Genomic DNA, 24,249 nt, shown 5'->3' on the forward strand with positions numbered 1-24,249 from the left:
TCCCCTTAATGGAATCTAACCATGGGGGTTCTGACCCACACTAGCCTAAGAATGTGTACTATTCTGGGTACATGGTAGCGAGTCTCCCGGGGAGGACAGACACTCTGCAGTGCAAGAAACACAGTCCCTGGACATAGCAACAGGAAGGGACACACACACACACCCACCCACACACAGAAGGTGAAAACACAGTGTAATCCACACAGAGCCCGCAGGGAGACACAGAAATTGTGGTTTGCTTAACAGAGGGTTAGAACCCTTGTGAAGCTATTTGCCAGTTTAGGTATTTATTGGTAGCTCAGCGTGCCCCCCACAGCGGGACACACTCACCGCATGTCCTCCTGAGCCCCGGAGCGCAGCCTGCATGTCAGTGCTGTGTTCCTACCCCTGTGCCGCCATTACCGCCGGCGACCCGCTACCGGGACGCCAGCGTTCTACTCACCACTCTTCTTTCTTCTGGCTCTGTTAGGGGTGGCCGCATGCTGTGGGAGGGTATGCTCGCCGTGGTGGGGCTTGCGAATGACTCCCTCAGGAGCTCAGTGTCCTATCAGCGGAGAAACGGGACCATTAACTCTTTAGGAAGTTGGGCCGTTTTCCCCCCTAAGTCCCACGAAGTAGGCATGCTGGAGACATCCAGCAGTGCCTGTAAAATAACAAACAGAATATAAATGCAGAAAACTCTTCAGGAGCTTCCCTAAGGGTGACCGGCTCATCCGGGCACATTTTCTAAACTGAGTCTGGTAGGAGGGGCATAGAGGGAGGAGCCAGTGCACACTATTGATTTCTTAAAGTACCCAAGGCTCCTAGTGGACCCGTCTATACCCCATGGTACTAATGTGGACCGCAGTATCCTCTTGGACATAAGAGAAAACGGATTTATCACATTGTCTTCACTTAGGGGTACAAGCAAATATGGCACAATATGTTGCAAAATTGTACATTGTAGCTGGATTTTCTGTTAGCCATAATGCAGCCCATTACATAAGACACAAAGGGGTATATTCAATTGAAGTCGAAAGCTGCCGTCTGTTGGAAAGAAGGCAGTTTTTGACTTTTTTAGGTCGGAAGGTGTTCCGACCTATTCAATATACCCCAAAATTATCCGACAAGTCGGGAAATTCGACTTGTCGGAAAGCACGTGGATCGGCGGAATAGCTGCCAATTCGCGTGCTTCTGTCGGAAGCAGGGCCAAACCCGACAGGTTTTGGCCCCCTTTCCGACCATATCAATCCAACTTTAAAAAAAATCGGATTGAGGTGAGGGACATGAGGGAGCTAAGAGGAGGAGAAGGGGAGGGGGAGAGCCGCGGGGAGACGAGGGAGAGCAGCGGGGAGACGAGGGAGAGCAGCGGCTACAGCAGTGTGGCAGGAAGCGGGTACCTCGCTTGCTGGAGCCGGGTGGACGCTGCTGTGAGTGGCGGCTGTGACACATCCCCCTGCTATGCTGAAGTCGGCTTGAGACGCCCATTGAATAGCCCTTGTCGGATCCATGTCGGAATTGATCCGACTTCAATTGAATATACCCCATAATGTATCACTGCTAATAACTTAGAACCCAGGACCAACAGAGAAACTCAACAACTAGTTATCTTAGAGGAGTTGCATGTGTTAAACTGACATACTGTAGTAGATAAAATATATATACATTTTCTGAGAATATTTTTGTTTATTGATAATCAACTTTAAGTTAGTAATGATTTACACATGAAAATCATTATAGAACAGCTCTTCTAAGAGAAGTCAAATAAATGAAAAAAAAACAAGTTCATTACAGGAATTATGTTCTGTGGTTGGTGTCATTTATAACTTATTTTAATTTCTATATGGGCTAGGGCACACTGCAGTAACTCATTTTTAAAGACACTAGCTACATTTACTGCATATATGTGTATAATAAATAACTTTACCTTCGGTGTGTCCTCCGTCACTATTCTGGATGTGAGAACTGTTCCTCTGACACATTTATCATCTTCTCCTATTATTGTGGGAATGTAGTCTGGAAAAGGGAAGTGCAGGTCTGGGCTGACACCAGAATTCTTTTTACTTAGACCTGCTTCACTCACTAAAGACAATGCGCAATCTTGGAGGCTGCTGTCATCTTTGGACTCAATTTCTCTATGTTGAACGACACTATGCCACGTCTTTTCCTTTTTTTCCCCCACAGCTTTATCTAAAGTCACACTGTCTATTAGGTCAGATTTCATTACAAATGCTGTTTTAGAACGATCAAGAACATCAGTACTGGTTACACTGCTCAGGTGCTGCGAATTCCCATTGCTGTTGGTTTTCTTTTCATTTTGGGAAACAAATTTGACAGACATAGGGTCCTGCGAGTCTTCAGCGTGGAGTATGCTTAAGCACTGCGAGTGACTGGTGTGTGAAGTATTTTTGTTTTCTGGGGAGCATTTGGTTTTCTGAATGTCAGCATCAGGCAAGATTTGTTTTACTTTCTCGTCTGTAAATGTTCTACAACCAAGTGCATTATCTTTCTCTTGTAGTTTTATATTCTGAGTGGAAAGCTCTCTTGCTCTATCACTAGTATTAATACACCGATTTACTTCTAAAATAGATTTTTCTACATCTAAATGTGTATCACGAAAAGCAGATTTAACAGTTGAAGAGCTACTTTCTGCACTGAAAAATACACAATCATCAGTTCCTGCTTTTACACCAGATGTTGTGTCCTGAAAAAAGGATTCCTGGAGATGTTGTTGATATGACCGATGTTTTTTAGCATGGTTTACATCCTTCATGGATGATTCTGCCATGACACTTGAGGACCCCAACTTTGCTTTTGATTCAAATTTACACACTACATCCTGAATGACAGATTTTCTAGTAGTAGTATTACTACACACCACTGTAGAACCATTCATATCTGCACTTTGTTCATTCATCTTCACAATATTTTTTCCCAACAATAACGGAGAAACAATGTCACCAATAGATTCTTTCTTAAAATCCATCTGTGGCACATTATCATCTTCTGGAATATGTGATGGCCGGCTATCTAGATCTTTTCTATTACCTGATGGTACTTTAAAATTGTCCATATCTGTAACAAGACCTCTAGATAAGAACAGAGCACCATCGCCCTGAACCTCAGCTGGAATCAAGTTAACATTAACACTCTCTTGGTTTTCTCCCAGACCACTACTGCTTGTGTTGTCACCAGAAACACAGGAGCTCTTGTCTTGTGCATGCCAGTTTCCGTAAGACATTATTGTGGGGTTCAAATCTAACTGGACTTCTACTGATGCACTAGGGACATCACAAGTCATCTTTGCTAGTAAATCAAGCTGTACATATCTCTGTCCTGTCAAAACATCGATTTTGCATTTCTTTAACAGGTCAGTATATGGAACAACATTGTTTTCTTGTCTGGTACCAAACTGAATGGAGGAATCTGTACCATGGAAAGGAGGGGGAGAGCTTCTGTCTAAGCTTTTTGATAAGCCTGTATCCCTTCCCGATGACTGAAAGAGACCTGACTGATGCAGGCACTCAAACTCTGAGAGCTCCTCAAACAGATCTTGATCAATAAGTCCATGTTTAAGTGAATCAATGACGGAAAACCTCATTCCTGATAAATGATGGATGATTCCACCATCTTGAATTTGTTTATTCAAAAGGATTACAGCATCAGGTCTGCTAATAATGCCTAGTCTAACAGCCTGTACTATAGACAATAGTTTTTTAGATTTTGGATCTGTGATTCCACTAGATTCTAGCTGTAGGCGAATTAGTTTCTCTTTAGTCTTGTTGTCAGTACTTTTTCCTTTAGAAGCTTTCTCCAGCTTAGTAAGTTCATCTTTGTAAGACGGAATAACCAAGTTCAAGCTAGAAGCCAATGTGACAGATACCTTCTTGCCTCTACTCACATCACATATACCTCCAGCAATCACTTGAACTTCTAAAATGCTTCTGGCAACTTCTTCATCCATAAGCCCTGCTTTCCTTGCATCTTCCACAGAATAAACCCTCTTGTTTTGCACATCCACAATACCAGTAATTGACTTGTCAGAGGCGAAGACCTTCTTCAAGAGTGTTTCATCCATCAGTCCTTCCTCTATCACGTCCTGAATGCTTAGCGCTTCACATGTCTGAGAGTCAAAGAATCCAGAAAACAGTCCAAGTCTCTCCATAAGTCTTAAAGCAGTGTGGCTGGAAATTGCGCCAAGACTCACAGCCTCATTTAGCAAAAGCTTTTGACTGAAATTTGCATCAACAATACCTCCGTTTATGAGCTGTTCAGACAGCATAGATAAAGTATCCTCTTCCTCCATGTCAGGGCTATATTCATTAACAGTTACCATATCTTTAAAAAAAACAGGCAAACTTCCCAACTCTTTTGTTTTCTGGACATTGCTTGTTGTGTCAGGACTTTTTATCATCCCAAGCTCAGATGTCACTACTGGATGCTCTACACTCTCATGTGACATTCTCTTTACTGTTGTAATATCTAAATTTGTTTTGTTGGATTCAGAAGATATTTCAGATTGAGGTTGTGCTATTTTTAGTATTTCTAGTGGAACATCCTTCTCATTTGGTATAACTTTGGCTAATGATAACAATTGTGTCTGGTTGAGAGCTTTCTTAACAGTGGGCATTGGTGACATTGTCTCAAGATCACCAATCCTGCTGGTGGATAAAAGAGGAAGAGCAGGATGAATGGCGTCACTTACACTAGGTCCTGTGTCAAGTGTCATTTGTTTATGTTCCAAGGATTTATCATCAGAGGCATTGAGCTTCAATGCTTGTTGATTTAGGCTTTGGAATGAATTCTTAAGTGCTAAAGGCATTGCCTCATGTGTTTTATGCTGATCTGGACCAGAAGACAGAATATTGCTTCTTGGAAGCAGACTATGGCTTGTTTGTGGCTCAAACACTGTGTCTGAAATTATGTCTGCAGAAGATGCCAAAAGTTCAATGTTTATGTTCGTCTCAAGATCATGACGATTTTTATTGGCAATGTCTTTCATATCCAGACAGTCCCCACTGGAAATGTTTTTGTGCTCCATGAGGAATAAATCTGTCACTTGGTTTTCACTGCCATCAATAAGCAGAAGTCTCTGACCGTTATGAACGTTTATGTAGCTGAACTGCATAAAATAAGACATCAGTTTTCCATTGCCTTCTGATTGTGAATTCATGTACATTTTCAAAACACTGCTGTCAAATGAATGTAAGCTGCTAGCTGAAGATACAGAGACAGGATGGACTCCATGTTCTTGGGTGCGTTCTGCTACCATATTGCACGCTATATCAGGAATCCCGGTAGACTGCAACATTTTGGCACCACTTTCATCTAAGATTCCACATTGTATGGCTCGATCCCAAAACATAACTTCTCTGCTCTTTGTTACATACAGGCCTTGAAAATAGTGCCTGTTGGCAAGGGCTTTCGCAGCCAACTCAGTAGAAACAATACCTTCCTGAAGGGCAACTGTTACTGGAACCACTTCACCTGATTCTGGCCAGAGAAAACCACTGAAAGAAGCAAGAGATTCCAATAAAAGGAGGGCAAGTTTTGGAGCCACAAGACGGCGTTTTACAGCTTCATCCAATGTAACTCTTTGTCCAGTTGCAACATCCACAATGCCATTATCTTGCAATTGTCTGGTTAGCAAAGCACAAGCCATATCCTTATCCATCAAATGGTATGTCACTGCTTCATCTACACTCAGTCTATGTCCAGTTTTGGGATCTGCAATACCTCCAGCAAATAACTGAGCTTCCAACAGTCTAACTGCTATTTGCCTATCGATAAGTCCTTCTTCCACTGCCTTGAAGATGCTGACATTTTTTCCTGACTTCAAACACACCATACCACCTGCTAACTGTTTGACTGGAAGAAGCCTCAGTCCAGTAGATTCGTGAATTATGCAGCTCTCCATAATTTCAGTTAAACTCACAAGTTTTGCTGTGTTTGGATCAATAACCTTTTCACAAGATGTATCCAACTTTTTCATCAGACCACTGCTGAGTAACACTTCCCGAGAAGGTGCATCTAAATCAGTAATTTCACCAGTGGGTGTTAGCCTAAACACACCTGATGCCAAGTAGATATTTAATATTTTCAGTCCAACGCTTTCACTGATTTTCCCTGCTCTGATTGCTGTAATGAGCGACAAAATCCTTTGCTTTCCAATGTTATCTTTGTCTAGCAAATCCTTAGCATTACTCAAATCTTGAAGAAGCTGGAATAATCTCAGATCGATGATGTTCCTCTCAACAGCATCTTCTAAGGTCAGTTTTTCATCTGTTTCTGGAATAACCAATCCAGATAAGACAACCTGGGCTTCCAGGAGCATGAAACCAGTATCTCGATCAATAAGTCCTTTCTGCACAGCACAGAAGATGGGAAATATCTCCATGGACCTCAGGTCTATAACTCCAGCAACAGCATGACTCTCCTAAAAAATGAGAAAGTCTGTATTAGGACACACGTCTATTCGTTAAGAATAATAGCTACAGTAAGGGGAACCCCTCCCCCCAAGGGTTAAATACAAATTACTAGCAATACAAAACAAAAACGTCACCAAGCTATAATAAAACAGAACAGAAATGATAGCAAGCACCATAACCAGCAGTTTGCAAAGCTGCAGCAGGATAGATTTTGTACAAAACATTTTAGAAAATTGGTGTAAAAAGAGCTGCATAGTAAAATTTATAGAAAATAAAAGTGGGGGGAAAAAATCTACTTTAATTTTTTTTTAGTCGTAAGATATCATTTCACCACAAGATTACTAGATATGATCATTGTTCAATCTGTCTTGGAGACCATGCAAATCTCATGTGGGCCTACAATATTACTTACAAGCTAGATAACAAGAATTCTACTGGATTGAAAATGTCGGTGCTATACAAACAGAGGGAAGTGCAGAAATCAGCAATCAGAACTAAATATGCCGAAGAGGGAAAAAAACATAAAGATGTTTACTTACCGGAAGTCAGGAGAGTGCCATGGAAACGCAAGAGACAAGAGAACCTTAAGAGAAGATGTATAACACACAGGAAAAGCTTTGGTGTTAGCGTCCAGCATGCCAGCATTGTTTGCAACACGGAACCCCACGTGCGGGGAACTTCCACTTGTTTTTATTGTTTACGCAGAGGTTTATATATAGCCTCTGCATGGTTAGTTGAACTCATAAGCAGGGATGCTAGTTAATCGTTTTTAAGACAAAAACAGGACACATCGTGCTCAGTACATATAATACACTTCCACATCGTTAATTGTACTTCACTGTTTAAAGAAGTTTGTTAATAGCAAAAGAGAAATGGTTACATTAGAAAAAAACACTTGTAGTTCCGAGGCTTCTTGAGACATTCACGTGCATATATTAAACACAATAAAAACAGCACAAACATGACAAACATGGTTAGGATGTGTGATAACACAATATCCACAAAGAAGCACAAAAAAGTAATGTCTTATCTAGTAAGCTTCTAGCGTGTGAGGAGAGAGAGTTACAAGATTCATACTTTATTTACAAGACTGCTCCCAATGTGACACATGTCACAAATATGCACGTTTAGTATGTGTACCAAAGGATTCATGAGGTTTAAGAAAATCTAGTCAAACTTCTTGCACACAAATAAAATATGCCCATCCTATCAGACCAGGGGTGCTCAACATGCGGCTCTCCAGCTGTTGTGGAATTACATGTCCTGCTACAGTCTTGCTATTAGGAAATGCTATAACTGTGGCAGGGCATGCTGGGATGTGCAGTTCCACAACAGCTGGAGGCCCATAAGTTTTGCACTGCTGTACTAGACTTTTTAAATAATGCTCTTTAGAAGAGTCAATTTAGAAAACCATTCAGTTGTACTTGAAGCAAAAGACCATCAGCAGGGACAAGCTGAATCTCTGTTGTGGACTAAATCTCTTGCCCACATAAACATGTACAATGCACCTCTCCCTCCTCTCAGGACACGTGAAGATACATAAAACAGACCACACGGTGTTAAACAGATGAAAAATGTACCAACAAAATATGAACTGCCTTATAATGAAATACACACAAATGTATATACAGTATGATATCTGTACAGAGATGACTCCTATAGTATACCTTTTGCTCAGCTTTCCATGCAAGCTCAGTATGGAGCTCCTGTATCTGGTTATCAGACTCCTCACAGAGGTGATTATATGTTCCCTTCAGCTCCTGGATCTGGGCAGTGATCTCTGCCCTCTCCTCAGGTGACATCCTATTTGCACAGACAGAATACAGGTTAAACAGCTAACTCTACAGAGGACACAAGATATCCCCACACGGGATGCAGTTAAACAGCCAGCAGTCGGGATCCATGCGGTCAGGATACCGATGCCGGAATCTGACTGCTGACAATGCCGCCAGCCAGAATCCAGGCTCACAGGGGCAATTTCCACTCGTGAGTGTCTACGACGCCCATTTAATAGGAATAGAACCTGTGGCGAGCGCAGTGAGCCCGCAAGGGGACTTTTTGCGCTTGCCCCACTGCTGGCATACTGATGGCCAGGATGCCATTGTCCGGATACGGACAGCCGGCATCCCGACCATCGGTATTACATACTGATCTCCCATACACAGGCCATCAGAACTCACTTATCACTGTTTTTGGCCAGGAAGATCTGCATGGACTTCACAGCTTCAGAAATGTGCTCTTTTTTTGATAAAAGCTCCTCACTTAGTGCCTGTTAAAGAAAGAAAGAAAGAAAGAATGACAAACATCACTACATATATAATGCAGTATTGTCACATCATTCACGGATGCTGACTCAAACAAGACAACTGTAAAATCTAGAAAAGCAGGAGATTGGATACCAATGTTCCTTAACAAGCATATTTTGTCATAGATCACTGTAGGTTTAATACAATGAAAAGGAAGGAAAAAAACATAAACTCAATTCGCATATTAAACACCTATTCGCACATGTAAGCACATACTTGGAAGCACATTCATTTTCAAGGACATACAAATTATTTAAACGTATTTGAAGTGCTTCTTCTACTTTTGGACACCCTCCTTACTGCCATCCATAATGAGAACAACAGTGCGGATGGTGTAATGGTCAGCATTACCGCCTCACAGCACTGAGGTCATGGGTTTGATTCCCACCATAGCCCTAACTGTGTGGAGTTTGTATATTCTCCCCGTCCTTGTGTGGGTTTCCTCCAGGTACTCTGGTTTCCTCCCACCTTCCAAAAAATATACTGGTAGGTTAATTGGCTCCTGACAAAAATTAACCCTAGTGTTTAAGTGTGTGTGTAAACGGGAAGACTAGATGGGCCAAATGGTTTTTATCTGCCGTCCAGTTCTATGTTTCTATTACAATAACTAGCAGTAACCCTGATGCAAAAAGCTCTCCAACAGGCCACAAGTCTATTCAGAAGTAAACTATAGGGATGTGTCACTGTGCTGTATGTGAACAGACCCTGCAGTGTGATTTCTGAACAGTTGGATCTCCTCAAAATCCTCTGCCGACAGGAGGATTGTAATGAACAAAAACATGTAGTTGCCTAAAGTAGCTGCTTTCATCCACTTAGCAAAAAATAACATCTTATGAAGAAGCTTTCAACAATGCTTTGTTCTGTTCTTTACTATCTTTCATTGATCTGGTGCAACAAGAGCTCTGCAGCACACTTCATAGGGATCTTTACCCTTTCACAAAGAAAACTTCACAAATGATGATCAAAGTTTTTTTATTTACAAGCCAGTTTAACAGCTTTCTTTCTTTGGCCCACTAGGGGGCACAGGAGACACTGGGTATACTTTGAGAGGAGAGAGTCTGGGCACCAAAGAGATACAAATCTTTTGCCAGCAACCCCAGGCTCCCTTCTCCACTATACTGGCAAGCTATTTTCAGTTTGTTGCCGACAGTAGCAGCCACCATTTTGTGGGGAGCTGCTATTAAGGGCCCCCTGGTCACTTTGCTTTTATTTATTTTAATATTTCACTGAGCAGCCTGTGAAAGGTGTCCTACAGGACGCCCTCACAGCTGCTCCAACACCAGCGAGGGGGGTGGTGACTTTCGCTGCAGGACTCCTGAGGGGGATAGCACACCCCGCAAAGGGGATAGGTACACATCCTCGCAGCTATTCACCGCAAGTGCAGAAGACTACCACCGGTGTAGGTGTAGTGTTGGCCCAGTGCTCTCCTCCGCACACTGGACCACCAGGGCAACATGGTACTTAGCGGTGATTGCCACAGTACCTGGAGGCTGGTGCAAACTGTTAGCCCATCCCCCACACATGAGCGCACTTGCAACACTGTTGTCTAAATGCCTCAGGCAAACTATTCCTCTATCTCTCCTCCTACTGTAGAACACTGGGCAGCCATTTTAAGCACATTGCTGCCACAGCGGAGAGAGAGAGAGAGAAAAAGAGAAAGAGAAACTGTCCATACCTTGCTCCTAGTGGTATGGTTGTATTGTAAACTTGATTCCAGATTATCAGATGGATTATTGAGCATTTTCCCCCCCCATTTATTCTGTGCATTGAGTGTTGTCTGTGTGCAAGTGACTTTCTGCTGATATCCCTGTGTGTGTATTGCTGAATATCAGTCACACTGGGAGCACCCCTCGGGTCTGTGCTTATCAGCTTGGGCTTTCAGTACTCTGAAGTTATATATCTATATTGTATAAAATATACAGTATATATAGTTTTTCTATAGATGGCCCATATATTTGGTATATGGGTGCACCTACCACTCGTGAACTTCCTTAAGGTACACACCATTGCATCAGCTTTTGTGTGTTGTAGGACATGCTTGGATTGCATGTGTCTTCCAAGAACAGAGCTCCCAAGGACCCAGACAACTATAGCCTTTATGTCCGTTGCTTCAATGCTACACTGCGGAAGACCTCTTCAGCTGCGCCATCCAGTCAAGAACCAGCTTGGGCTTCGATGTTCAACACCAGTAAAGTCTCAGTTAGTAGACCGGCTTGCAGCTCCCACTGCTAGTGTAGTGGCGTGCATGCCCACAGTTAACGGCCCACCGGCTGCTCAGATGTCCATGGTGGAGCCTCCGTGGATGCAGTCGTGTGCACAGTCTATGCAGGGATTGGCTCTGCTGCTGGACAGGGATAGGACGTCCAAACACAGGCACTCCAGGTGATAGAGGGATACACCCTTATCTGCAGGCAAAATTGGATTCAGACCTTTCTTCAACCATGAAGCTAATGTCGAAGTCACCTCTCATGTAGACTCTTCCTCAGTGCTGGAGTAATCTACATCCCTGGCTGATGTAGAGGCATTAGTCAAAGCAGTTAAATCTGTTCTTCTGATTGAGGATTCCGAGCAGACTCCTAGGTCCAAGGCCCCAGTATTCAAGCGCCACAAAAAGAAAAAAAAAGACTTCTGCACAGCTAGAGGACCACCAGGAGGTGGCATGGGCTTAGAAAACTTAGCATTTTCAGTTATGCAAATGCATGATTTCCTTTTATCCGCTATCAGCTAAGGATTGGGCCAAGTGGGAGACCCCTCCTCCTGTTGTCCAAACTGCCCGGCTGGTTAGGTCTTTCTTCCTCCTTATTCTGGATAATTCTTCCCTTAAGGATCCCTTGGACCGGAAAATGAATAACTTCCTTAAAATTACTTTTCTCTATCGTCCTAGTGGATGCTGGGGTTCCTGAAAGGACCATGGGGAATAGCGGCTCCACAGGAGACAGGGCACAAAAAGTAAAGCTTTAGGATCAGGTGGTGTGCACTGGCTCCTCCCCCTATGACCCTCCTCCAAGCCTCAGTTAGATTTTTGTGCCCGGCCGAGAAGGGTGCAATCTAGGTGGCTCTCCTAAAGAGCTGCTTAGAAAAGTTTAGCTTAGGTTTTTTATTTTACAGTGAGTCCTGCTGGCAACAGGATCACTGCAACGAGGGACTTAGGGGAGAAGAAGTGAACTCACCTGCGTGCAGGATGGATTGGCTTCTTTGGCTACTGGACATTAGCTCCAGAGGGACGATCACAGGTACAGCCTGGATGGTCACCGGAGCCTCGCCGCCGGCCCCCTTGCAGATGCTGAAACGAGAAGAGGTCCAGAATCGGCGGCAGAAGACTCCTCAGTCTTCTTAAGGTAGCGCACAGCACTGCAGCTGTGCGCCATTTCCTCTCAGCACACTTCACACGGCAGTCACTGAGGGTGCAGGGCGCTGGGAGGGGGGCGCCCTGGGAGGCAAATGAAAACCTTTTTTGGCTAAAAATACCTCACATATAGCCTCCGGGGGCTATATGGAGATATTTAACCCCTGCCAGAATCCATTAAAGAGCGGGAGACGAGCCCGCCGAAAAAGGGGCGGGGCCTATCTCCTCAGCACACAGCGCCATTTTCCCTCACAGAAAGGCTGGAGGGAAGGCTCCCAGGCTCTCCCCTGCACTGCACTACAGAAACAGGGTTAAAACAGAGAGGGGGGGCATTAATTTGGCGTTAGAAATATATAAAAGATGCTATAAGGGAAAACACTTATATAAGGTTGTCCCTATATAATTATAGCGTTTTTGGTGTGTGCTGGCAAACTCTCCCTCTGTCTCTCCAAAGGGCTAGTGGGTCCTGTCCTCTATCAGAGCATTCCCTGTGTGTGTGCTGTGTGTCGGTACGTGTGTGTCGACATGTATGAGGACGATGTTGGTGAGGAGGCGGAGCAATTGCCTGTAATGGTGATGTCACTCTCTAGGGAGTCGACACCGGATATGGATGGCTTATTTAGGGAATTACGTGATAATGTCAACACGCTGCAAGGTCGGTTGACGACATGAGACGGCCGACAAACAATTAGTACCGGTCCAGACGTCTCAGAAACACCGTCAGGGGTTTTAAAACGCCCGTTTACTTTAGTCGGTCGACACAGACACTGAATCCAGTGTCGACGGTGAATAAACAAACGTATTCCTTATTAGGGCCACACGTTAAGGGCAATGAAGGAGGTGTTACATATTTCTGATACTACAAGTACCACAAAAGAGGGTAGATGTGGGATGTGAAAAAACTACCGTCGTTTTTCCTGAATCAGATAAATTAAATGAAGTGTGTGATGATGCGTGGGTTCCCCCCGATAGAAAATTATGGGCGGTATACCCTTTCCCGCCAGAAGTTAGGGCGCGTTGGGAAACACCCCTTAGGGTGGATAAGGCGCTCACACGCTTATCAAAACAAGTGGCGGTACCGTCTATAGATAGGGCCGTCCTCAAGGAGCCAGCTGACAGGAGGCTGGAAAATATCATAAAAAGTATATACACACATACTGGTGTTATACTGCGACCAGCGATCGCCTCAGCCTGGATGTGCAGAGCTGGGGTGGCTTGGTCGGATTCCCTGACTAAAAATATTGATACCCTTGACAGGGACAGTATTTTATTGACTATAGAGCATTTAAAGGATGCATTTTCTATATATGCGAGATGCACAGAGGGATATTTGCACTCTGGCATCAAGAGTAAGTGCGATGTCCATATCTGCCAGAAGATGTTTATGGACACGACAGTGGTCAGGTGATGCAGATTCCAAACGGCACAAAGGTGTATTGCCGTATAAAGGAAGAGGAGTTATTTGGGGTCGGTCCATCGGACCTGGTGGCCACGGCAACTGCTGGAAAATCCACCGTTTTTACCCTAAGTCACATCTCTGCAGAAAAAGACACCGTCTTTTCAGCCTCAGTCCTTTCGTCCCTATAAGAGTCATATCTGCCCAGGGATAGAGGAAAGGGAAGAAGACTGCAGCAGGCAGCCCATTCCCAGGAACAGAAGCGTTCCACCGCTTCTGCCAAGCTCTCAGCATGACGCTGGGACCGTACAGGACCCCTGGATCCTACATGTAGTATCCCAGGGGTACAGATTGGAATGTCGAGACGTTTCCCCTTCGCAGGCTCCTGAAGTCTGGTTTACCAAGGTCTCCCTCCGACAAGGAGGCAGTATGGGAAACAATTCACAAGCTGTATTCCCAGCAGGTGATAATCAAATTACCCCTCCTACAACAAGAAAAGGGGTATTATTCCACATTATATTGTGGTACTGAAGCCAGAAGGCTAGGTGAGACCTATTCTAAATCTAAAAAAATTTGAACACTTACAAAGGTTCAAATCAAGATGGAGTCACTCAGAGCAGTGATAACGAACCAGGAAGAAGGGGACTATATAGTGTCCCGAGACATCAGGGATGCTTACCTCCATGTCCAAAATTTGCCCTTCTCACTAAGGGTACCTCAGGTTCGTGGTACAGAACTGTCACTATCAGTTTCAGACGCTGCCGTTTGGATTGTCCACGGCACCCCGGGTCTTTACCAAGGTAATGGCCGAAATGATGATTCTTCTTCGAAGAAAAGGCGTCTTAATTATCCCTTACTTGGACGATCTCCTGATAAGGGCAAAGTCCAGGGAACAGTTGGAGGTCGGAGTAGCACTATCTCGGATACTGCTACAACAGCACGGGTGGATTCTAAATACTCCAAAATCGCAGCTGATCCCGACGACAAGTCTGCTGTGCCTAGGGATGATTCTGGACACAGTCCAGAAAAAGGTGTTTCTCCCGGAAGAGAAAGCCAGGGAGTTATCCGAGCTAGTCAGGAACCTCCTAAAATCAGTGCATCATTGCACAAGGGTCCTGGTAAAGATGGTGACTTCCTACGAAGCAATTCCATTCGGCAGATTTCACGCAAGAATTTTTCAGTGGGATCTGCTGGACAAATGGTCCGGATCGCATCTTCAGATGCATCAGCGGATAACCCTATATCCAAGGACAAGGGTGTCTCTCCTGTGGTGGTTACAGAGTGCTCATCTTCTAGAGGGCCGCAGATTCGGCATTCAGGATTGGATGCTGGTGACCACGGAGGCCAGCCCGAGAGGCTGGGGAGCAGTCACACAAGGAAAAAATTTCCAGGGAGTGTGATCAAGTCTGGAGACTTTTCTCCACATAAATATACTGGAGCTAAGGGTAAATTTATAATACTCTAAGCTTAGCAAGACCTCTGCTTCAAGGTCAGCCGGTATTGATCCAGTGGGAAAAACATCACGGCAGTCGCCCACGTAAATAGACAGGGCGACACAAGAAGCAGGAGGGCAATGGCAAAAACTGCAAGGACTTTTCGCTGGGCGGAAAATCATGTGATAGCACTGTCAGCAGTGTTTCATTCCGGGAATGGAAACTGGGAAGCAGACTTCCTCAGCAGGCACGACCTCCACCCGGCAGAGTGGAAACTTCATCGGGAAGTTTTCCACATGATTGTAAACCGTTGGGAAATACCAAAGGTGGACATGATGGCGTCCCGTCTGAACAAAAAACGGGACAGGTATTGCGCCAGGTTAAGAGACCCTCAGGCAATAGCTGTGGACGTTCTGGTAACACCATGGATGTACCAGTCGGTGTATGTGTTCCATCCTCTGCTTCTCATACCTAAGGTACTGAGACTTATAAGACGTAGAGGAGTAAGAACTATACTCATGGCTCCGGATTGGCCAAGAAGGACTTGGTACCCGGAACTTCAAGAGATGCTCACAGAGGACTTATGGCCTCTGCCGCTAAGAAGGGACTTGTTTCAGCAAGTACCATGTCTGTTCCAAGACTTACCGCAGCTGCGTTTGACGGCATGGCGGTGGAACGCCGGATCCTAAGGGAAAAAGGCATTCCAGAAGAGGTCATTCCTACCCTGGTCAAAGCCAGAAAGGAGGTGACCGCACAACATTATCACCACATGTGGCAAAAATATGTTGCGTGGTGTGAGGCCAGAAAGGCCCCACGAAGAAATTTCAACTCGGTCGATTCCTGCATTTCCTGCAAACAGGAGTGTCTATGGGCCTCAAATTGGGGTCCATTAAGGTTCAAATTTCGGCCCTGTCGATTTTCTTCCAGAAAGAAGTGGCTTCAGTTCCTGAAGTCCAGAAGTTTGTCAAGGGAGTATTGCATATACAACCCCCTTTTGTGCCTCCAGTGGCACTGTGGGATCTCAACGTAGTTCTGGGATTCCTCAAATCACATTGGTTTAAAACCAGTCAAATCTGTGGATTTGAAGCATCTCACATAAAAAGTGACCATGCTCTTGGCCCTGGCCTGGACCAGGCGAGTGTCAAATTGGTGGTTTTTTTCTCAAAAAAGCCCATATCTGGTTGTCCATTTGGACAGGGCAGAGCTGCGGACTCGTCCCCAGTTCTCTCCCTAAGGTGGTGTCAGTGTTTCACCTGAACCAGCTTATTTTGGTGCCTTGCGCCTACTAGGGACTTGGAGGACTCCAGGTTGCTAGATGTTGTCAGGGCCCTGTAAATATAGGTTCCAGGACGGCTGGAGTCAGGAAAACTGACTTGCTGTTATCCTGTATGCACCCAACAAACTGGGTGCTCTTGCTTCTAAGCAGACTATTGCTAGTTGGATGTGTAATACAATTCAGCTTGCACATTCTGTGGCAGGCCTGCCACAGCCAAAATATGTAAATGCCCATTCCACAAGGAAGGTGGGCTTATCTTGGGCGGCTGCCCGAGGGGTCTCGGCTTTACAACTTTGCCGAGCGGCTATTTAGTCAGGGGCAAACACGTTGGTAAAATCCTACAAATTTGATACCCTGGCTAAGGAGGACCTGGAGTTCTCTCATTCGGTGCTGCAGAGTCATCCGCACTCTCGTGCCCGTTTGGGAGCTTTGGTATTATCCCCATGGTCCTTTCAGGAACCCCAGCATCCACTAGGACGATAGAGAAAATAAGAATTTACTTACCGATAATTCTATTTCTCGGAGTCCGTAGTGGATGCTGGGCGCCCATCCCAAGTGCGGATTATCTGCAATACTTGTACATAGTTACAAAAATCGGGTTATTATTGTCGTGAGCCATCTTTTCAGAGGCTCCGCTGTTATCATACTGTTAACTGGGTTCAGATCACAGGTTGTACAGTGTGATTGGTGTGGCTGGTATGAGTCTTACCCGGGATTCAAAATCCTTCCTTATTGTGTACGCTCGTCCGGGCACAGTATCCATTCTGAGGCTTGGAGGAGGGTCATAGGGGGAGGAGCCAGTGCACACCACCTGATCCTAAAGCTTTACTTTTTGTGCCCTGTCTCCTGCGGAGCCGCTATTCCCCATGGTCCTTTCAGGAACCCCAGCATCCACTACGGACTCCGAGAAATAGAATTATCGGTAAGTAAATTCTTATTATTCCAATGTGGGTGCTGTTGCGCACCCAGCCCTTGTATTGGCCTGGGTAAAAGGCTGTCGGCCGTTGGGCTAAGAAACTGGAGGATAGTCTCAGCTCCGGTACCAGCACAAAGGAGTTGTTTCGTTGTAGCCGTTGACTCAGGGGTCTTAACCTCCTCTAAGATGTTAGCGTCTTTGGTGGCGGACAGAAGGGCCCTCTGGCTGCACTCCTGGCAGGATAAAACGAACTCTAACAAAACCTTAGAGGCACTCTCCTATTCAGGGGATATCCTCTTTGGCCAGATGTTAAGACAAGATAGTCGCCACATTGGCAGCATCCAAGACATCCTTCCTCACCTCTGCAGCGCCTCCCAGAGAAAGAACGTCTAATTTTCGTTCCTTTTATCCACAGGGGAAAGCCAGACGTTAGGAGTCTTCTATGTTTCAGGGTGCTTCCTCAAAGGGATCTAAGCCCCATGGTAAGCAACCCTGGGCTACTAGACAACCATGATGGGGTGGGCCTCTACCTAGGGGACCCCAGTGTGGGAAGCCAGCTTTTTTTATTTTTGTTCAGGTTTGGATGGGGACCACGAAGGACGCTTGGGTTAGAGGCGTAGGGGTAAATTTACTAAGGTGGGAGGTTTTTTTTAGAACTGATGATGTTGCCTATGGCAACCAATCAGCTTCTATTTATTATCTTCTAGATGCAGCTAGATAAATGTTAAGTAGAATCTGATTAGTTGCTATAAGCAACATCACCAATTCTAAAAAAAACTCCCACTTTAGTAAATTTACCCCATAGTCTCTCAGGTATATGCTCTGACTTTTTGGAAGTGTCTTCTGACGTGGTTCTTATCCACCGGATTGCCAGAAAATCCAGGAGAAGCAGAAGCTCTCAGGGAGTTAGTTCACCCCCTTCTGGCCTCCAAGATTTGTACACCAACCTCTTCCTAGTTCAAAAGCCGGATGGTTCATTCCGATCTATCCTCAATCTGGCGATGAACAAATAATTGCGGATTCCCAGATTTCACATGAGTCTCTTCATTATCCTGGCCATGGAACAGGGGGATTTTTAGGCATCACTAGACATCCAGGATGCATATTTACACATCCTCATCTGAGCCAGCCATCAGCGCTTCCTCAGATTTGTGATTCGTTCCGATCATTACCGGTTGGACTGTCCACAGTAACTTGGGTGTTCACCAAGGTCATGGTGGTCATAGCAGCCAACATGTGTTGCAGGGGGGGGTCAAAATCCTTCTCTATATGATACATGGATGACCACCTACTCCTTGCCCAGTCGGTGGAGGGTATATTACGAATCATAATCAGCTAACGATGGAACTTCTACAGTCACATGGATGGTAGAAAAGCTGGCGCAAGTTTTCTGCTAACACCTTCTCAGATGATGTTGCACCTACACTTCAACAAGTCTTCCTCCCATAGGACAAGATTCAGACCCTGCAAGCAAAGGTTCCCATGTCTCCCTGTCTTTCTTCGGCGGAGGGAGGGGTGTCTTGTCAGCAGACGTTCCAGGGCCCATGGACAGATCAGAAGAGCAAGCTACTAAGCAACATCCTGGAACTCAGAGAGGTAACAGGGCTCTTTGCTTAGCTCATGGGTGTCCGGTTAAGGTGCAGTTAGACAATGCGACAGCTGTTGCCTACATAAACCACAAGAGTGCCACCAGCAGCCATGATGCCATGAAGGAAGTCAGCCGCATCCTTCACTGGGCAGGATGATATCTTCTGGCTCTCTCAGTGGTGTTCAATTTTGGCGTTCAGAATTGGGAGGCGGACATCCTAAGCTGGAACTATGTACATTTAGGTGGGTTGGCTCTGCATTCTTTCAGTTACTGGTCAGCTACTGGGGACTGCCAAACATAGATATGATGGCGTCCAGGCACAACCATCAACTACCAAGGTATTCTTCACATAACGGGGATCCAGAGTTTTCCTAGTGGACGCTCTGGTGGTGCAGAGGACGTTTACAATCATCTATGTCTTACCTCCGGTTTTGATGATCCAGTGTGTGCTTCGGAAGTTCGGAAGAGGGTAGCACGATGAACCTGGTGGCTTTAGATTGGTTGCGGTGGGTGTGGTACGCTGATCTTCTGGTCTCTCCATCAACACTCCTCTGCATCTGAGTCAGCGACCAGATCTACTGTCTCAGGGCCCGTGCTTTCATCCGGATCTGGCCCATCTTGCTTTGACAGGGTGGCTCTCGAGACTTCGGTCTTGAGAGCGAAAGGGTTTTTACAGGTGGGTCATTCAAACCATGCTCATTGGAAAAAGCAGCCTTTGGCTAAGATTTATCACGTTTGGCTGACGTACACGCCAGAGGTTTAAACCCCAGGTCATTCATACGCTCTCTAATCCATTTCTTTCTACAGGCGGGTCTGGATTTGAGCCTCAGACTCTCGTCCTTGAAGGTACAGGTCTCGCCCAGTCTGTCCTTTTTTAACAACAAATTGCTCTCTTACTGGACGTATAAACCTGTTTTCAGGGTGTCCTGCATGTCCAACCACTGCTTGTCCCTCCAGCTGTTCCATGGAGCACCTACTTCGTTCTAAGGACTCTCCAGTAAGCCTTTGAACCCATGGATACTGTGGACATTCGTTGGCTGACGTGGAATAGTGTTCATGCTTGCCATGGCGCAACAACAGAAAAAAATTAAGAGACAACTTAACCAGCACTTCTTTGTTGGTTCACTGTTCACTTAGTTCTCCTTCGGACTCTGCTGACCTGACACTGGGCATGGTGGACAGCTATTGATGAAGTATTAGAAAATTTGCATCCTGCTGTTTACCAGTGGTAAAAAGAACATCTGTAGGGGCATCCCTTGCGCTCAAAAACAAACAATTAACGGAGACGGCTAAATGAGAACTAAGTGACCAGTGAACCAAGGGTGAAGGATACCTTTAGAAGTGTACAACTGACAAGCTGCTTCTGCGTACGGGACAGTTTAAAAAAAAAAATTTTTGTTCCATGCTTGCCATGGCGTCCGACTTGAGTGCCTTATCTTGGAGCTCTTACTTTCTGATTTTCCATACCGATCGGGCGGTCCTTAGAACTTGCTTCGGATACTTACCCAAGGTGGGGTCTCAGTTTCACATTAACCAGGAAATAGTGATACCATCTTTCAATGCTCTGAACACTTCCCCGGAAGAGGATTCTCTTGATGTGGTGAGGGCTCTCTGAACTTACGTGGACTGAACCAGGGTTGTCCGCAAGTCGGATTCTCTATTTGTCCTCTATGATGTTCACAAGCAGGGCTAGCTAGCTTAACTACCCACCATGCCTGTCCCTGCCGTGGTGACTGCTCATTACACCGGATTAGTAGGGTTTTACAGGGCAGCTCAGCGTGGTGCCTTTGCAGAACAACTTTGTAAAGCGGCCATGTGGTCTTCTGTCCTCACTTTTTTATTTTATGCATTGACACCTTTGCGCCTTCACACTGGACATCCCAGTGTTACATGTGCCTCCTTAGTGGATGAAAGAAAAGAGGATTTATGTTCTTACCTAGTTAAGTCCTTTTCTTCAAGCCCATAGGGTGCACAGGAAACCCATTCTGACACACATGGGTTGAGGAGGGTTAGTTCCTAGGGTACCGATTCTCTGAACGTTTCTCCTGTGCCGGTCATCCCTCTCCTCCTCCTTGCTCCTGCCGTGGGCTTGCTAACTTAACTGGGTGGCCAGTAGCTAGGGGTGGGGTATAGTGGAGAAGGAGTTTGGGGCTGCTGGGAAAAAAATAGTAACTATTTGGTGCCCAGACTCTATCTTCTCCAGGCTATACACAGTGTTCCTTGTGCCCCTTATGGACTCAAGGAAAAGGATTTAACGATGTAAGAACATAAATCCTCTTTTTCTGAACATATCTTTATATTTTAGGCATAGTGGAACAGAGCAGAAAGGAATAACATGTTCTACAGAATTCTATGCATATACCCAATTACATATGGCTTTATACCAAGAGAATTACATGGAATTAGTCAGTGTCATCTATTAACTAGCTACCTTTTTTTCAGAGATGGACTTCCTCAGATCAGCACGGTCCCCACCACGTGAAGACACCACCTGAGAATGATCGGACACCCACATGGAGAGTCGCTTCAACTCATCCATGTGCTTTTCCTTCTCCTCCTCGAGAACCTTCTGCAAAGATGCAAGCAAAAACATAAAAAAATAAAATATGGAGTGCAAATGAGAAATAAACGCATTTTTACATTTATCTGATTCCATTGGGGAACAGAGTACCCTGGGAATATAGAGGACTTCCTTATCACTATTCTGCTGGATACTCAGTTATTTTTCTAATCAAAAGAAAAAAAATCTAATCCAGAGAAAAAAAAAATATTAAAAGAAGGAGATATAAAATCTCTCTTAATTTTTTATTTTTTTTTAACTTTGGTATGCTTAAAAACACCAGACCTAGAGCATAAAAGGGAGCGTGTGCAATGTTTCCCAGTGGATTGGCTTTTTTTTTTTTTACAAATTGTAACTTCCTTTATCAACCGATTGGGAGACACTGGGTTCTGGGGATGTCCTGAAGCTGCTCCATTGAGGGTTGTGTTGTAGTGCACACAGGTGCAGATTTGCCTATTAATCCACAAGAATTAAAGTGGCAGTTTTTCAAAAGGCAAAGCCAACCTAGTTTTGCCTTGCAAAAAACTGCCATTTTGAATATATTGGATAAATAGACAAAATCTGCGCCTGTCTGCAACTCACAAGTTATTACATTTACCACAAGGTCTCTTACTTCAACTTCCAGACCTCAAGCATATTAGAAGTTGCTCTGATTACTTCTATAGAGGTTTGTTAACAGAGGTCGAGGTTAGACTAGGTCTCAACTAAGCACCATCTGCTACATATACAGATATATCCTCATACATTTTGCTGCAGTCACTCCAAGCAGTCCCTCTTGGCACGACGGGTCATGTGAGAATCGTCTAGCAGTGGGTGTCTTTTTTGCAACGCAATGCGACTAGAACGCACGAGGATACTGTGATTAGTTTGATATATGACACTTGTATTTATGTATGCAACTGAATCTGCAGCTTTTTACAATACAAGTTCTGTTCTTCTCCGTATAGACTCAGTTGCACACAATATATGTGTAAAATATCAAATTACTCAGCACTGTGTCATAGTTGCATTGCGTTGCGACTAAGATGAATTTCCGGCAAAAAAGACGCCTTAACTCGTGGCAGGCATCTCACGCTGCATGATGCATTGAGGCTAGATATATGAGGATACATCTGTATGCACAGTTAAGGATGATCTAAAATTTGCAATCCGCATTATCCATACGCTCCGGTTTGGTATAGTGGTGGCCTTTGACAATTGCGCTATAGGGGTATGACTGTATTTGAATTACCCCAATTATCCAAATCCTCTTTTGGTGACAGATAAATTATCTGCCATCTGCATGTAACCTTGTCAAAATAGGAGTATTGCTAAAGTCTGATTCTTCTGCAACTTATCGCTCACAGGAGGTGCACTCAGTTCAGATTCTGATGAGAAAAAATGTAGCTCTAAGGTGGGAATTCAATTACGACACTGATGAAATGTGCTGTTCCAAACCAGAGTTGTGAAGAAATAACCTGCAATTTTAGCTATACCGTAAATTGGGGGATAAGAGCGCAGCCTGGCATCATACTATGCCAAACTGAAATCCACTGTAAGGAATAGGAAACTCGGATCAGATTTTGCACCACTTTGGCCAAGAATTGTGTCCAAACCGGTTCCTCTTGTAGCTCTGGGACTTAGGCAGTCCAGCACGGTAAGGAAAAGTAGCAATTAAATAAATATTTATATATGTGTGTGCGTGTGTGGTGAGGCGGCACTCAGACGTCTAAATAAATGGCACTAAGGATCCCCTTTGGTGAGTCAAGGTTTCAGAGTCCTTTACTTCAACTCTTTCGTCAGGATAAATAAAATGAATGAATTACTGTAGTCATTCATATTAAGTATGTTAGGCTCCAGTAGCAGCCAAATACCTAGCAGGTTGTTTGGCACCTCAAAAAAACAAAAAGTGAGTGTCCAGTAGAATGGGGACATGGTAGACAATGAAGGTAACACTTTACTATATTTTACGGTACCAAAGTCTATATCCTCAGGGTTCAGTGTCTCCCAGTGGGATGAGAGAGAAAACATTTCAGATGTTGGCAGCGAAAGTAGATTTTTCCTCCACATACAAGTTTGTTTAGAAATTACGAAGCCATTGAAATGATTTACATATGCCATAGTGATCACTTAAAGTCATAATAATGCTGTATTTGTTAGCTATATCAGACTCACATAAAAGTAAAAGGATACCCGCAAAGCCACTATCAGTTTTGCCTAGCCTGTTTTCAGGACACGGGTGATGTCTTCTAGATAGGACATTAGTAAAAAAAATGTGATACAAAGTTTTATTATTTTCTGGGTGGAGAGGGGTCCCTTAATACCACTTTAGGTTTTCACATGCTAGAACAACGTACAGTATAAAGCATCAGAAACATACCGTTTGTACATTCTATACATTACCGTTTGTTATTCTCAAAAATATCCTCAATCTAAATGGCATTACCACTGGGTCAATGCCAGGTCACACTTCAGTGCAACGGTCATATGGACAAGATCATAATTGTAGGTGTTATCCTGGGTATCCGTTCACATGGTCGACCATGTTATGGTCGACAGTCATTAGGTCGACCACTATTGGTCGACACTGACATGGTCGACACATGAAAATGGTCGACACATGAAAGGTCGACACCTGAAAAGGTCGACATGAGTTTTTTAACTTTTTTTTCTTTTGGGGAACTTTTCCATACTTTACGATCCACGTGGACTACGATTGGAACGGTAATCTGTGCCGAGCGAAGCGGTAGCGGAGCGAAGGCACCATGCCCGAAGCATGGCGAGCGAAGCGAGCCATGCGAGGGGACGCGGTGCACTAATTGGGGTTCCCAGTCACTTTACGCAAAAAACGACACCAAGAAAAGTTAGAAAAACTCATGTCGACCTTTTCATGTGTCGACCTTTCATGTGTCGACCATGTGTCCATGTCAATGTCGACCAATAGTGGTCGACCTAATGACTGTCGACCATAACATGGTCGACCATTCATACCGGAACCGTTATCCTGGAACAGAATACAGACCATGGCACTCTACAAAGATT

The 24,249-nt window shown here is 44.6% G+C and overlaps 1 protein-coding gene across 19 annotated transcripts in view; it reads right to left on the bottom strand.

The window, feature by feature from the left end:
• Positions 1-24,249, bottom strand: part of MACF1 (microtubule actin crosslinking factor 1) — a 564,002-nt gene that overhangs the window by 323,542 nt on the left and 216,211 nt on the right. For 16 of the 19 annotated variants that reach the window (XM_063954114.1, XM_063954106.1, XM_063954121.1 and 13 more), the window contains 4 exons: positions 21,100-21,237; positions 8,588-8,676; positions 8,075-8,210; positions 1,907-6,415 (listed from right to left, as the gene is read on the bottom strand). In XM_063954114.1, the coding sequence (XP_063810184.1) occupies positions 1,907-6,415; positions 8,075-8,210; positions 8,588-8,676; positions 21,100-21,237 (4,872 nt within the window). Of the gene's footprint in view, positions 1-1,906; positions 6,416-6,946; positions 7,886-8,074; positions 8,211-8,587; positions 8,677-21,099; positions 21,238-24,249 lie in introns of those variants that run through there. The other 3 variants (XM_063954122.1, XM_063954120.1, XM_063954119.1) reach the window with 2 other exon arrangements.

This window comes from Pseudophryne corroboree, chromosome 2 (assembly GCF_028390025.1).
Source record: "Pseudophryne corroboree isolate aPseCor3 chromosome 2, aPseCor3.hap2, whole genome shotgun sequence".
NCBI classification, from domain to species: domain Eukaryota; kingdom Metazoa; phylum Chordata; class Amphibia; order Anura; family Myobatrachidae; genus Pseudophryne; species Pseudophryne corroboree.